Source organism: Protomyctophum parallelum, assembly GCF_964188405.1.
Source record: "Protomyctophum parallelum genome assembly, chromosome: 7".
Lineage (NCBI taxonomy): Eukaryota > Metazoa > Chordata > Actinopteri > Myctophiformes > Myctophidae > Protomyctophum > Protomyctophum parallelum.
The window spans coordinates 48,465,498-48,478,917 of record NC_139705.1 but is presented as its reverse complement, the minus strand read 5'-3'; the positions used below and the strand labels follow the sequence as shown (position 1 = coordinate 48,478,917).

The window sequence follows — 13,420 nt, the reverse complement described above, 5'->3', positions numbered from 1 at the left end:
AAAAACAACACTGCTAGACAGGGCTTCTCTTTCCATCTGGTTGTGGATCTATCAGCCAATCAGAAGTCAGAGTGGATGGTATTATGGGATGTATGGGGCAGCTGTATGCATTGATTGATTAAAAAAAAGATTATTCTTTTTGTCAAATACGGTTTTATTAAAAAAAAAGCATAAATGATTATATCATTGGTACAGTATACATTTTTTCCCTTTTTATTAAAACAAAAAGAAGAAAGGAAAGAAATAAGTGAGGGGCGCTAATATATTAAAGTCTAACTCATGTTGATTAGGTGATGTAAAACAAACACTAAATGCCATTATCAATAAAGATAATATGACGGAATTAGCACATTATAACGTACATTTTCCCTTCATTGTCAATGTGTTTACAAACAAACATTGAACTAAAAACAAACATTAAACCTGTGTAACGCCCTCAAAAAACAGACAAAAAGAGAACCCTCAGTCCCTCCCACCCAGACTGCTCAATGACAATTCAAGGATTTTTTATGGTGTTATCATTTTATTATCTGTGATTCAAGTGACTGCAGGGTTCATAGTCTACCTCATCCTGTGGTTTCATGAAAGTAATTAACATTAACTAATATTTAACATGCTGACCTCTGCTAACCATCATACAACTATATAATGTCATAAAGAGATTCATCCAACCTGATTATTACATCTTAGGACATTGTGTAAAAAGTACAGTACAGTTAAGTGTAAAGGTTTGCACGGGAGGAAACTATACCGAACTACATTTTTTATATTTTCTTTCATTCTTTATTTTTTTTGTCTTAAATCAGAGCTATTGAACACCATTTACGTCAGTGTGTTGTTTAGAAAATATTGAACCAATGAAAAGTAGTAAAAAGCACTTTGGACAAAACCTCTTAACTCCATTGGACCCTCAAACTGTCTGCTAAAACAGAACTAATTAACTCCACCACCTCTCTCCCTCTCATGCAACTAATTGACAATATATAAAGTCACAACACCAACTGTTATTAGGCAGTATTGCAAAATATAAGGTTTTCTTAATTTCCTGATACATGTATATTTTCCATTTCCTGAAAAAACTGAACATATTGGAGTTAAGTGGTTTCTTCCTAACAGCAGAGATATACAGTATAAATATAATAGTTTACATTTTATGGTGAAGTATCTCAATTCCTCAACATGATTACTACTGAGATAATTTAATGTCTACATGAATCCCTAATATTAATCTCCTTTAAAATTATTCAAATAATCCTGATATTATTACATATACATTATACTATATTGAAAAGTGATGGCAGACAATGGAAACTAAATATTGTGTATAACTTTAGTATTTTTTTGATTATTGACAATAGGCAGTAATATATCCATAACATGACATCATCATCATCATCATGTCTAACTACGTGGTTCCAGAGTCACACTGACCTTCCATGGTAACATCTTCAGAGGGAGAGTATGACCATTGCCAATGTATGGAAACAGTGTGCCAGTGAAGGTGTGTGTGAAGGTGTGGATGTGTGTGTTGGTATCAGGATCAGAGAAGGACAGAGTTCCTTTGTTCCAGTCCAGCTGGACTCTGATCTTCTTGGGGTTCTGCTTCAGTGAAGGAACAGTGACTGACCCTGAGGAGGAGGATGCTCTGTATTTACCTTCATATAAAAACTGTATGAACCAACATTGACCCGCTCCGTCTCCTTTCCTCTGGAAAGACTCTGCTAACACACCCAGTGACCAGTTTGTATTGTCTCCAACCTCAACATCCCAGCTGTGAGTCCCAGAGTTAAAACCCTCAGAACCCACGACACGCTTCCAGTAGTCAAACCTCTCTGGATTGTCAGGAAGCTGCTGTACATCTCCACGTCTCACGCTGGTCAGATCATCAGACAGGGTGAGTTCTCGACGGGCAGTGTTGGGGTCCAGAATGACAGGAGTGTAGGAGACGATGTCCTTCATCTTGTCCCAGACTCTGAAGGCCAGGTTGCCCAGGTGTTTGGCCTCGTCTATCAGTGCTCCTGAGACCGGCTGTGGGTCCTGCAGTGTGAGCTGGACTCTCTCCATCGTGGTCTTGTAGTTCTGCAGGAATGAGACGTGTTCGGCTCTCAGCTCCTCCTCTATGGCTCTGATCGTGTGTGAAACGGTTGATATGTCTCTGTTCAGACCCTCCATCTTCTCCTTCATCATCTGACTCTTCTGCTGCTCTTCCTCCCTCAGTGCAGTGATCCTGGCCTCCTCTTCATCATGTAGAAACTGATGCATCTTCTTAAACTGTTCCTTCATCTGCGTCTCGGTGTGCCGGGCCCGGACCTTAATGTGTTCTGCCGTTTGGTCGTAGTTAGTTTTAACTTCATTAAAAACCTTCAGTTTCTCCTGTAAAGGCTTCAGTGATTTCTGGACTTTCTCCTTGTGTTCTGGTGCAGCTTCATCGATGGGTCTGAAAATGTGGTTGGCGTGTTTTTTAGAATCTCGACACACAAAACACGCTGGCTGTTGACATTCCAGACAGAACAGTTTAAGTTTCTCATCTGCGTGCAGAAGGCAGAGAACCCCAGACCCAGTTGAAGCTCTCTGATGTCTCTCCTGTACGAAGGACTCACACAGGTTCTTCAGAGCCCGGTTTAGAGGTGGATCATCAATTGAATGTCTCTTCTTACAAACGGGACATTCCTTTATTACCTTATCGCTCCACCATTCCTGCACACAGGCTTTACAGAAGCTGTGGCTACACAGCAGTATAACAGGATCTTTAAAGATGTCGCAACACACGGGACAGGAATAATCCTCTTCTGGGCGAGATGTGTTGGAAGCCATTTTGTCTCAGAGTTTAGCTACAAAGACAGGAAATGCAGTCAGTGGTGGTAACTCTCCTTTTAGAATTATTCTAATGAAGTTTACTTTGACTGTGAAAGTGGTTGTTGTTAAAGTCCATTCAGCTGATAGAGCCAGCAGGTAGTTCCAGTGGTCTGGGTCAGTGTTCAGGTATAGTTCCAGTGGTCTGGGTCAGTGTTCAGGTATAGTTCCAGTGGTCTGGGTCAGTGTTCAGGTATAGTTCCAGTGGTCTGGGTCAGTGTTCAGGTATAGTTCCAGTGGTCTGGGCCAGTGTTCAGGTATAGTTCCAGTGGTCTGGGTCAGTGTTCCTTCCTCTAGGTGTGGATCTAAAGACAGTCTGTTCTCTCTCAGTGGAAGTTGTGTTAGATCTGGCGTCTCAGAACAGACTGGCAAGAGGTGGAGCTTTGACACAATATCTATAGACAAAGTTCACTCTCTCTCTGTCACACATGCAGGTGCGCACACGCATTCTGGGCTTGACACACAACTAAACAAACAGGTTCTAGGAGTCAGGTGGCCCTAGGCCCTATGCCCTAGGCCCTATGCAGGTCAGGTCCGGCATGTCTGGCATTTACCAGAGAGGCCGGGAAGGGTGGGGCCGGCTGACCACCCAAAAATAAGTAAAAATAGTAAAAATTGAAAATAGAAAAAAAGTGATTGTGACATTGGTGGAGGGGAGGAAAGGCCCGCCAGAACACATTTTAGTCGACCAAATAGGGGAACATGTTTTAGCGTGACAAGCAGACCGATTCAATGGGAAACACACATTGTGTAATAACACACGCCTATATTTTGACTAAGTACAATAATTCCAACTTTTGGTTGGTATATTAAGCTATGTTAAATCCACTGTGAGGTGAGTGGGTGCGTGTCATATTATCTATTATGGTTATTATAGAGATCGCTTGCTTTTCAGAGGACCGGGTTACTTGAGGTCAGGTGGAGATCAAGTTCTACCAGTTCTACCATATCAAACCCAAACTATTTGAAGAGCATGCCAGGATTTAAAGGAATGCACTGACGCAGCTAGTTCCATGCAACTAACTAACTTTGATCAGAGGTGAACAAGCTTCTAATGGCCCCGCCCCCTACACGCTGTAGGAGTTTTAAAGTTGTCATCAGATCGTTATGCATTTCACACGGCAAGAGTCTTTTTTTTTTTTAATCGGCTGTCGTTATATCTTTGTGGCTTTCACACTAAACGATTGGGCTAGGGACTAAGGATCACACACTGCAAGAGTTCACCATGCGAACCAGACCCGATATAGAGTTCACCATGAGATCCAGACCTGATATAGAGTTCATCATGAGATCCAGACCTGATATAGAGTTCACCATGAGATCCAGACCCGATATAGAGTTCACCATGAGATCCAGACCCAATATAGAGTTCACCATGAGATCCAGACCCAATATAGAGTTCACCATGAGATCCAGACCTGATATAGAATTCACCATGAGATCCAGACCTGATATAGAGTTCACCATGAGATCCAGACCCAATATAGAGTTCACCATGAGATCCAGACCCAATATAGAGTTCACCATGAGATCCAGACCCAATATAGAGTTCACCATGAGATCCAGACCCAATATAGAGTTCACCATGAGATCCAGACCCAATATAGAGTTCACCATGAGATCCAGACCTGATATAGAGTTCACCATGAGATCCAGACCCAATATAGAGTTCACCATGAGATCCAGACCCAATATAGAGTTCACCATGAGATCCAGACCTGATATAGAGTTCACCATGAGAACCAGACCCGATATAGAGTTCACCATGAGATCCAGACCCAATATAGAGTTCACCATGAGATCCAGACCCAATATAGAGTTCACCATGAGATCCAGACCCAATATAGAGTTCACCATGAGATCCAGACCTGATATAGAGTTCACCATGAGATCCAGACCTGATATAGAGTTCACCATGAGAACCAGACCCGATATAGAGTTCACCATGAGATCCAGACCCAATATAGAGTTCACCATGAGATCCAGACCCAATATAGAGTTCACCATGAGATCCAGACCCAATATAGAGTTCACCATGAGATCCAGACCTGATATAGAGTTCACCATGAGATCCAGACCCAATATAGAGTTCACCATGAGATCCAGACCTGATATAGAGTTCACCATGAGATCCAGACCCGATATAGAGTTCACCATGAGATCCAGACCCAATATAGAGTTCACCATGAGATCCAGACCCAATATAGAGTTCACCATGAGATCCAGACCCAATATAGAGTTCACCATGAGATCCAGACCTGATATAGAGTTCACCATGAGATCCAGACCTGATATAGAGTTCACCATGAGAACCAGACCCGATATAGAGTTCACCATGAGATCCAGACCCAATATAGAGTTCACCATGAGATCCAGACCCAATATAGAGTTCACCATGAGATCCAGACCCAATATAGAGTTCACCATGAGATCCAGACCTGATATAGAGTTCACCATGAGATCCAGACCCAATATAGAGTTCACCATGAGATCCAGACCTGATATAGAGTTCACCATGAGATCCAGACCCGATATAGGCTACATCATTTGTTTTTTTATTCCAATTCATTTTGACATCTCACACACGTGCAGGATACAGTGATACAAGCGCATGACCGACACAGAACGCTGGACGCATCTCTCTCTCTCTCTCTCTCTCTCTCTCTCTCTCTCTCTCTCTCTCTCTCTCTCTCTCTCTCTACACAGGGTGAATTGTTTGTGATAGTAGGATAGCCTACGTGCGTTAAATCTTGATTTTCATTAAATAACTCTCTATCTCCGTATGGAGAGAGTGTGTGTGTGCGTGTGTGTGCACACACACACACACACACACACACACACACACACAGACCCTCACCAGGTGCGCCTGGTGAGGGTCTGTGTGTGTGTGCATACTTGCTTGTTGCACACTAGTAGGCCATAAATGGCCAACTAGTGCGCAAGCAGAGCGCACAAGTACTTTTGACCGCTGTAAACTGTGGAATCTCAGTATCTCTGTGAAGGAACGTTTGTAATTATTAGGTGTAACTATTTGCTACCTACCTACTTTATGCATATAAACACCTAGTATTATTAAGTATGGTTCAAGTTTCTATCTATATAAGAAATACAGTTTTATCAATTTAGAAATATTCTGGATCCCTTTTTAGTTTTTCAAAGAAAAATAAATCATTGATATGTGATGAAAAAAAGGTATATAAACTGAATAATTAGATAATTAATAATTAAAATAATTATTTATTATTTATTGTAAATTGTCAATTGTTTTAAATGTATTTCATCTTGGACTATAGTGATATTAATACTAAATCATGATCAGAGTAATATGTGTCTCTAACTTCAATTTCTGTAATAATACTTTCACGTTTGTTAAAATATACATGATCTAAATTTGTGCCTGATTTGCTGGGACCAGATTACATACATGACCATATTTCTTACGTCATCATTGAGAGCTAGTTATACATATACTATATAATATAATTTGTAAGTTGATTAGCGGTATACTGTGGTTACTTTGCACCAAAAACCGTCCCAGCCAACCCGCCACTTTTGATGCGTATGCAAATAAAACTGTAAATCTGTGCCTGGTTTGCTGGGACCAGACTACACAAATGACCATATTTCTCACGTCATCATTGAGAGCTAGTCATACGTATACTATATACATAACCAGTAAAATAAACTAGCAAATTGTGCCTGATCTGCTGGGACCAGAGTACATGGTGTGTATATGTATGACTAGCTCTAAATGATGACGTAAGACATATGGTCATTTATGTGATCTGGTCCCAGCAAACCATGCACAGATTTGCTGTTTTATTGGCATACGCATAAAATGGCGGGTGGCTGTCGCGATGAACGAAGACCGGGCGAAATTATTACTTGCGCGCTCTGCTTGCGCAAGTAATAAATGAGTACCACAGACTGGTCATTCTGACCCCTCCACGAAAAGGCCTCGTTGTCCTGACCCCTTATCTATCATTTATACATTATGGAGAAATAGTATGTGGACTGTTATTTGTCTGTGGCATTCGCACTGGGTGAAAAAACTGGGTTGCAAAATCGTGAAGAAAAAAAAGATTGTCTTGCCACAGCAGTGTGTTTGCACAGCGTTCGTCTCAACGTGCGTGGGAACGCGTGGAAGCATTGTAAACAACGGAGCCTATAAAACGTGCTGTGTGTACAGCTGTGATATGTCTGGGGAAGGAGAGGCACGTTACATACTATACACAGGCGTGTTCTCGCCGTATATCAACCAGTCTCAGCTGTCCCAACACACCGCATATAGTTTGGGTCACTGTGTCAAACATCCTCCATGTCACCGTTTCGCAAGCAGTGTAGCTAGCTACTGTACACAGTGTAGCTAGCTACTGTACACAGTGTAGCTAGCTACTGTACACAGATAGCTGCTGGTCTTATAATGTGGACAGTTTGCAGGACACCCATTTTGACCTGATTCTACAAATGTCTTCTAAATCCTGACAGTTTTCTGTCAGTGGTTCTCAAACAGTTTCATGTCGAGGACCCCCAAAAATATATGTAATTGGCCGCCGTCCCCCATCTGAAAACATGTTGTTCCAGGCAGGGACCCCCCAGAAGCAAAGATTTTTGTTAAAAACGTTCGCTGTGAAAGAATATTTATTCAAAGATTTGAGTTAAAAACGTTCGCTGTGAAAGAATATTTATTCAAAGATTTGCGCCTTTCTTTTTCGATTCCTTCTTTTCTTTTCTTTTACAAAATGTTATAGTCCTACTAGACCCCATAGAATTGTTTGGATGCCCCCACCCCCATTACAAATAGCTCAAATCTCTAAAAACTAAAGAAAGTAAAAAAAGATAATAAAATAACACTTACTAGTAAAATAACTTTTACTTTCTAAACAACAAACAACAACAACTAACAACCTAAAACATGAACCTTGGTTGAAAAAAAAAACTTTATGGATTGAATCTATTAGATTTTTCTTTGATTCCTTCATGAAATCACACACACACACACACACACACACACAATACAAATAAAGGGACCCATAAACATGTGTCCGCGACCCACAAATGGGTTGTTTGGGAAACAGTGTAGTATGTTCATGTCGCTTTGCCAAAAAAAAAGAACAGATCTACAAGCTTATCGATCTGGTCTTTTTGGCAGATCTGCAAGTTTGTAGATCTGTTCTCTCTTTTGGCAAAGTGACACTCTAGCAGAATATCAATGAAGCCTTTCTCTGTTCCTATTCTGTCTGTCTTCTTTTCACCGTGGAGACACACACACACACACACACACACACACACACAGACAGCGCCTGCGTTTCAACACCCTGGGAGATTTGACTTGCATGAGGTCTTAGCCTACGCATATCTCCAGAGAGAGAGAGGGGGGGGGGGGGGGGGGGGGGGGGGGGAGAGAGAGAGAGACTTGTTAGCAACAAATGTCCCCACTAGTATAGTAGATTCAGAGACACAGACATTGTGAGCACCATTGTCCTGGTCCTCTCAAGTATAGTAGATTCAGACCATATTTTTAGAAATATGTTTCCAATTAGGGTTGGTATTAGGATTAGACATTTAAAGGTTATAGGGATCAGCGATAGTTATGCTTGATTTATTATATACTTGCTTTTGTGTCGTGCACCGAAAGAATGCATCATATTTACATGCTGTGAGCTTGTAGATATGATATTTTTACGGTTTGGGGCCTACGCTAAAAAAAAAACTAAAATGGCAGATTATTTTTTTATTTTGAAAAGGCATTCATAAAAATCAATGTTGTAAAATGCTTATGTGCTCACAAGTATCGTGTGTGTGTGTGTGTGTGTGTGTGTGTGTGTGTGTGTGTGTGTGTGTGTGTGTGTGTGTGTGTGTGTGTGTGTGTGTGTGTGTGTGTGTGTGTGTGTGTGTGTGTGTGTGTGTGTGCATGTTAAAGCTCATGCTAATGTGGGGTGGTCTCGGTCCTGGGATCAGACTAACTATAACAATGCCAGGCTGGGGGGGGAGGTGTGCCCCCCCCCCTTTAGCAAACAGCTCCCCATAGAGGGGTCCGCAGAAAGAGAGACACACACACACACACAGAGGTGTCATCTGCTGCTCCACTTCACTCTCAAACGTTTACATATATGCTCGCGTTCGGTTCGATTCCCGTGCCGCTGCGCCGCCGCCGATCCAATGGCCTTTTCGCTGAAACCAGCTTTCGTGAGTATTGACCGCTTTAACCCATTTTGGGGGCGGGAACCCCCTTTTGGTGTTAGCATCATGTTATGGTTTAGCTATTGGAAAATAGCAGATCTACAAGCTCATAGTTTGTAGGTCTGTTATTTCTTGAAAAATCAAAGAACGACTGACATAGAAACATAGCTTTTTCAGAAAACTGTCAGGATGTAGAAGACATTTTTTTTAATCTGATCTCAGTTCAGAATGGGTTAAAAGCCTGTCTTATACTTTGTTGCTCGGCTGGCGTCACACACCCAAAAAATAGCCTAGATCTACAAGCTCTCAATGTGTCACAACACGACATGCTGTGAGTATAGAGATCATGTCATCACTGTCCTGTCCATAAGTGGAATCAATTACTTCTGTGTGTCTATGCAGGAACAGGAAAGAATTACATTTTGTAGCACTTTGTTATGGAAATTAATTGCAATTTAGTTTTTGTGGTGTGTGATTTAAGAGACTTTCTTTTCTTTGATTGAACGTAGCCTAATAGAACGTTAAAATTGCAAATATTATAAAAATAATAATTCGTATTATTATGATTTCCTTTTGCGTCGCCCGTCTCCTTTTGAATGAGTTCCTTGAATGATCTTAAGTCATTTCTAAAGCTCTTTCTGCTGCATTTATTTCTCTGCTGTCTTCCTCCTTTCTGCCGTGTCGTTGATAAGCTGGTTGGATTGGGTTAAACTCTTCTTTGAGGAGCGGTCAGGCTTTTCATGAAGTGTTCATAGTGTGAGAAACCGTGTGTGTGTGTGTGTGTGTGTGTGTGTGTGTGTGTGTGGTGTGTGTGTGTGTGTGTGTGTGTGTGTGTGTGTGTGTGTGTGTGTGTGTGTGTGTGTGTGTGTGTGTGTGTGTGTGTGTGTGTGTGTGTGTGTGTGTGTGTGTGTGTGTGTGTGTACCATAGCCCCACGGGAGGCTAAAGACATGCCCCCCCCCCCCCCCTGCATTATTATGACATTCACATACATCTAAAATGTCTTTAAATCACAAGAGACCAGAGTTACATGTCCCAATAGCATAGTAGGGAGACCATATACAACCGCTACAGTTGAGTTTGTTACTGTATATTGTATGAACATGCTCTACCATACGTGCGTGCGCACAGACACGCACGCACACACACACACAACCCTACATAAAATGGATTGGTATCATAGGGGATTTGTCTGCAAGGCTACACAGTCTAAAAAACGTTCTCAATAATGTATAACTATTCCCTAATGCTGCTGATACAAGGTGAGCTTGCAGAGGTATGATGCTGGAAAAACACATCAAAATATTTGGATTTCTGGACATTGAGTGTCTGGGAGGTTTTCAGTAGTTTATATATTATATTGGTACCACCATCTAGTAAAGATGTATTTATTATGTAATGAATCCTGACAAAGTAATCTGATTGGTTGCCGTGCTTCAAACGAGCATGACGGCACACCTAATCAAAACATAAAAATCAGCTGGGCTGATCAGAGAGCATAGCCGGCTAGTGGCTATAGGCTTGCAGTTTGCATTGGACGTTTGCAGTCATAGTAGCTAAATCTGGCATTAACACATTTTTGCTGGGGACCCCTGACCTGAAGGACCACCTACTGTGCTTAATGCCTAGATTGTAAATAGTGTAATAATGTTGTCATCAGTTACAATACAAGGTCTTGTTATTTGCCGCTTGGGCTGGAAGGCTTCAAAATAAAGCGTCCTTTCATGCTGAGCCTGTCTAACTGGCCAGCCTGGATGATTGAATGACTACAGTCTATGAATCGTTTCTTCCATGAGCAACGCAGATTGATGCCAGAGCAGAAACCCTGTATCTCCATATTCTGTTTGTGTTGTTTTAAATGTAAATTATTAACGCCCTCCTTGATCATCCTAGTATGTTTAATATTTATTACAGAAACTGTAGTAAAATACACACATCACTTCGTGGAGGTGCTGGGTTCAAAAAGTGAAATAGGAAAAGAGAACACACTCATATGCTCGAACAGGTTTTCTTTTTTTTTTATCAGATGAAGAGCCTTGGCTCGAAACGTTGAAACGTCCCTTCTCTTTTCCTAATATTTATGACATCAATGGCGTCTAAAAGTCAAAGCCTATACCCCCCACACCTCACGAGCTGTTTACTTTGCATATTTTCTACTCGTTTATATGATGTTGGAGCACAGTAGGCCTATTTTATATCTGTCTATCATTTAATATTTTGATCAATTGAGTACAAAAGGACCCCGATTCAAACAAGCCATAGGCTTTATTCGATAATTCCTTTTTTACAGTAGCTGACCTTGCATGCAAACTGTTAATAAAGTATTCAGTCAATCACTCAATCAAATGGCATTGAAGACATACTTGCCTGAAGAGAGAGAGACATTGGCATGAAGCATCAGCACTGGCACCTGCCACAGGGCACATTGTTCTCTGGTTGGCTTTCATGTTTGGTGCCAGCTTGTTTAATGGCCGCGCCTCCATGTTGGTGCCAGCTTGCTACTGTGTGCCCACCTCCATGTTGGTGCCAGCTTGCTACTGTGTGCCCACCTCCATGTTGGTGCCAGCTTGCTACTGTGTGCCCACCTCCATGTTGGTGCCAGCTTGCTACTGTGTGCCCACCTCCATGTTGGTGCCAGCTTGCTACTGTGTGCCCACTTTGTCTGGGGTGTTGTCTCATATATGTGCCAGCAGCACTTAGTTTCACCCTGAACAGTGTGTCCTCTCTGCCAAGCTGCACCAAATCTTAAGTCTCAGTCCACCACCACAGAGGCCAGGGGTTTGAATCCTCTGCGGTGCCTGACCGGGCGTCTGTTAGTGGCCGTGTTTGTAAGGAGCCAGGTGAGGCTCCTCACTGGCTACAAGGTTCAAGTGTATTTAGTGTCCCCGAAGGGCAAATTGGGTTGCAGCATAGACAGCACATTAAAACACTGAGACAGTACAAATAAACAAACAGTTCACATAGCAGATACTGATACAAGTACAAAGGTGCACATAACCATCAAAGTGCAGGTGATAGTCATAAAAAGTGCGTGTGCATACGTAGGCACGAGACAAAGTAAGTAAAAAAGTATGTAAGTAATCCTCCCAGTGGGGGCTCCTCACTGGCAAGTCAGCCAGTAGCGACACAACGGTGACATTAAGACCACCAGAGATGTGTGGGGAATCGGCATAACGGCTAAATCGTAAAGGAAGAAAATGTGAAAATAATTGGCAAAAAAAAATCTCCATGCTAATCTTGGATCAGGCCTCCTGCTGCCCATGATGAATGGACTCCGCTATCTTTTCATCTCTCCAGGAGCGTCTCTCAGTCTCTGCAACTCCTCAGCTGTTGACCTTCCGCCTCCTCAGTGACCTATGACCCTTGGTCCATTGTGTGTCGGATGGGAATGGAGAGCGAGCTGCTCTCACAATGGAGTCCCTCTACTCCAGAGAGACTCTCAGCGCCGTCCGATATGAAGCCTATAGTCGACAGGCCGAGTGCTTCCCTGGTCCTCCGATATGAAGCCTAGTCCGACAGGCCGAGTGATTCCATGGTCCTCCGATATGAAGCCTAGGCCGACAGGCCGAGTGCTTCCATGGTCCTCCCATATGAAGCCTAGTCGACAGGCCGAGTGATTCCATGGTCCTCCGATATGAAGCCTAGGCCGACAGGCCGAGTGATTCCATGGTCCTCCCATATGAAGCCTAGTCCGACAGGCCGAGTGATTCCATGGTCCTCCCATATGAAGCCTAGGCCGACAGGCAGAGTGCTTCCCTGGTCCTCCCATATGAAGCCTAGCCGACAGGCAGAGTGCTTCCCTGGTCCTCCCATATGAAGCCTAGCCCGACAGGCCGAGTGCTTCCATGGTCCTCCCATATGAAGCCTAGCCGACAGGCAGAGTGCTTCCCTGGTCCTCCCATATGAAGCCTAGTCGACATGCCGAGTGCTTCCATGGTCCTCCCATATGAAGCCTAGCCCGACAGGCCGAGTGCTTCCATGGTCCTCCCATATGAAGCCTAGTCGACATGCCGAGTGCTTCCATGGTCCTCCCATATGAAGCCTAGTCGACATGCCGAGTGATTCCATGGTCCTCCCATATGAAGCCTAGCCCGACAGGCCGAGTGCTTCCCTGGTCCTCCCATATGAAGCCTAGTCGACAGGCCGAGTGCTTCCATGGTCCTCCCATATGAAGCCTATAGTCGACAGGCCGAGTGCTTCCCTGGTCCTCCCAGAAGCCTAGTCGACAGGCCGAGTGCTTCCATGGTCCTCCCAGAAGCCTAGCTGACAGGCCGAGTGCTTCCATGGTCCTCCCAGAAGCCTAGCCGACAGGCCGAGTCCTTCCCTGGTCCTCCCAGAAGGACTTATTTAGCCAGGTCCACTACCAGATCACACCTGCCTCCATGT

General features: G+C 43.2%; 2 protein-coding genes across 2 annotated transcripts in view; one reads left to right on the top strand and one right to left on the bottom strand.

Annotated features, from left to right (window-relative positions):
- Nucleotides 1–13,420, top strand: part of LOC310861878 (ankyrin repeat and SAM domain-containing protein 1A) — a 153,177-nt gene that overhangs the window by 94,226 nt on the left and 45,531 nt on the right. The gene's annotated exons all lie outside the window — the stretch shown is intronic.
- LOC310861292 (E3 ubiquitin-protein ligase TRIM35-like) lies at nt 1,402–2,814 on the bottom strand (the record flags this gene model as incomplete). Its single annotated transcript, XM_083768690.1, has 1 exon — nt 1,402–2,814. One exon carries the CDS (start codon nt 2,812–2,814, stop codon nt 1,402–1,404), a length of 1,413 nt encoding a protein of 470 aa, XP_083624816.1.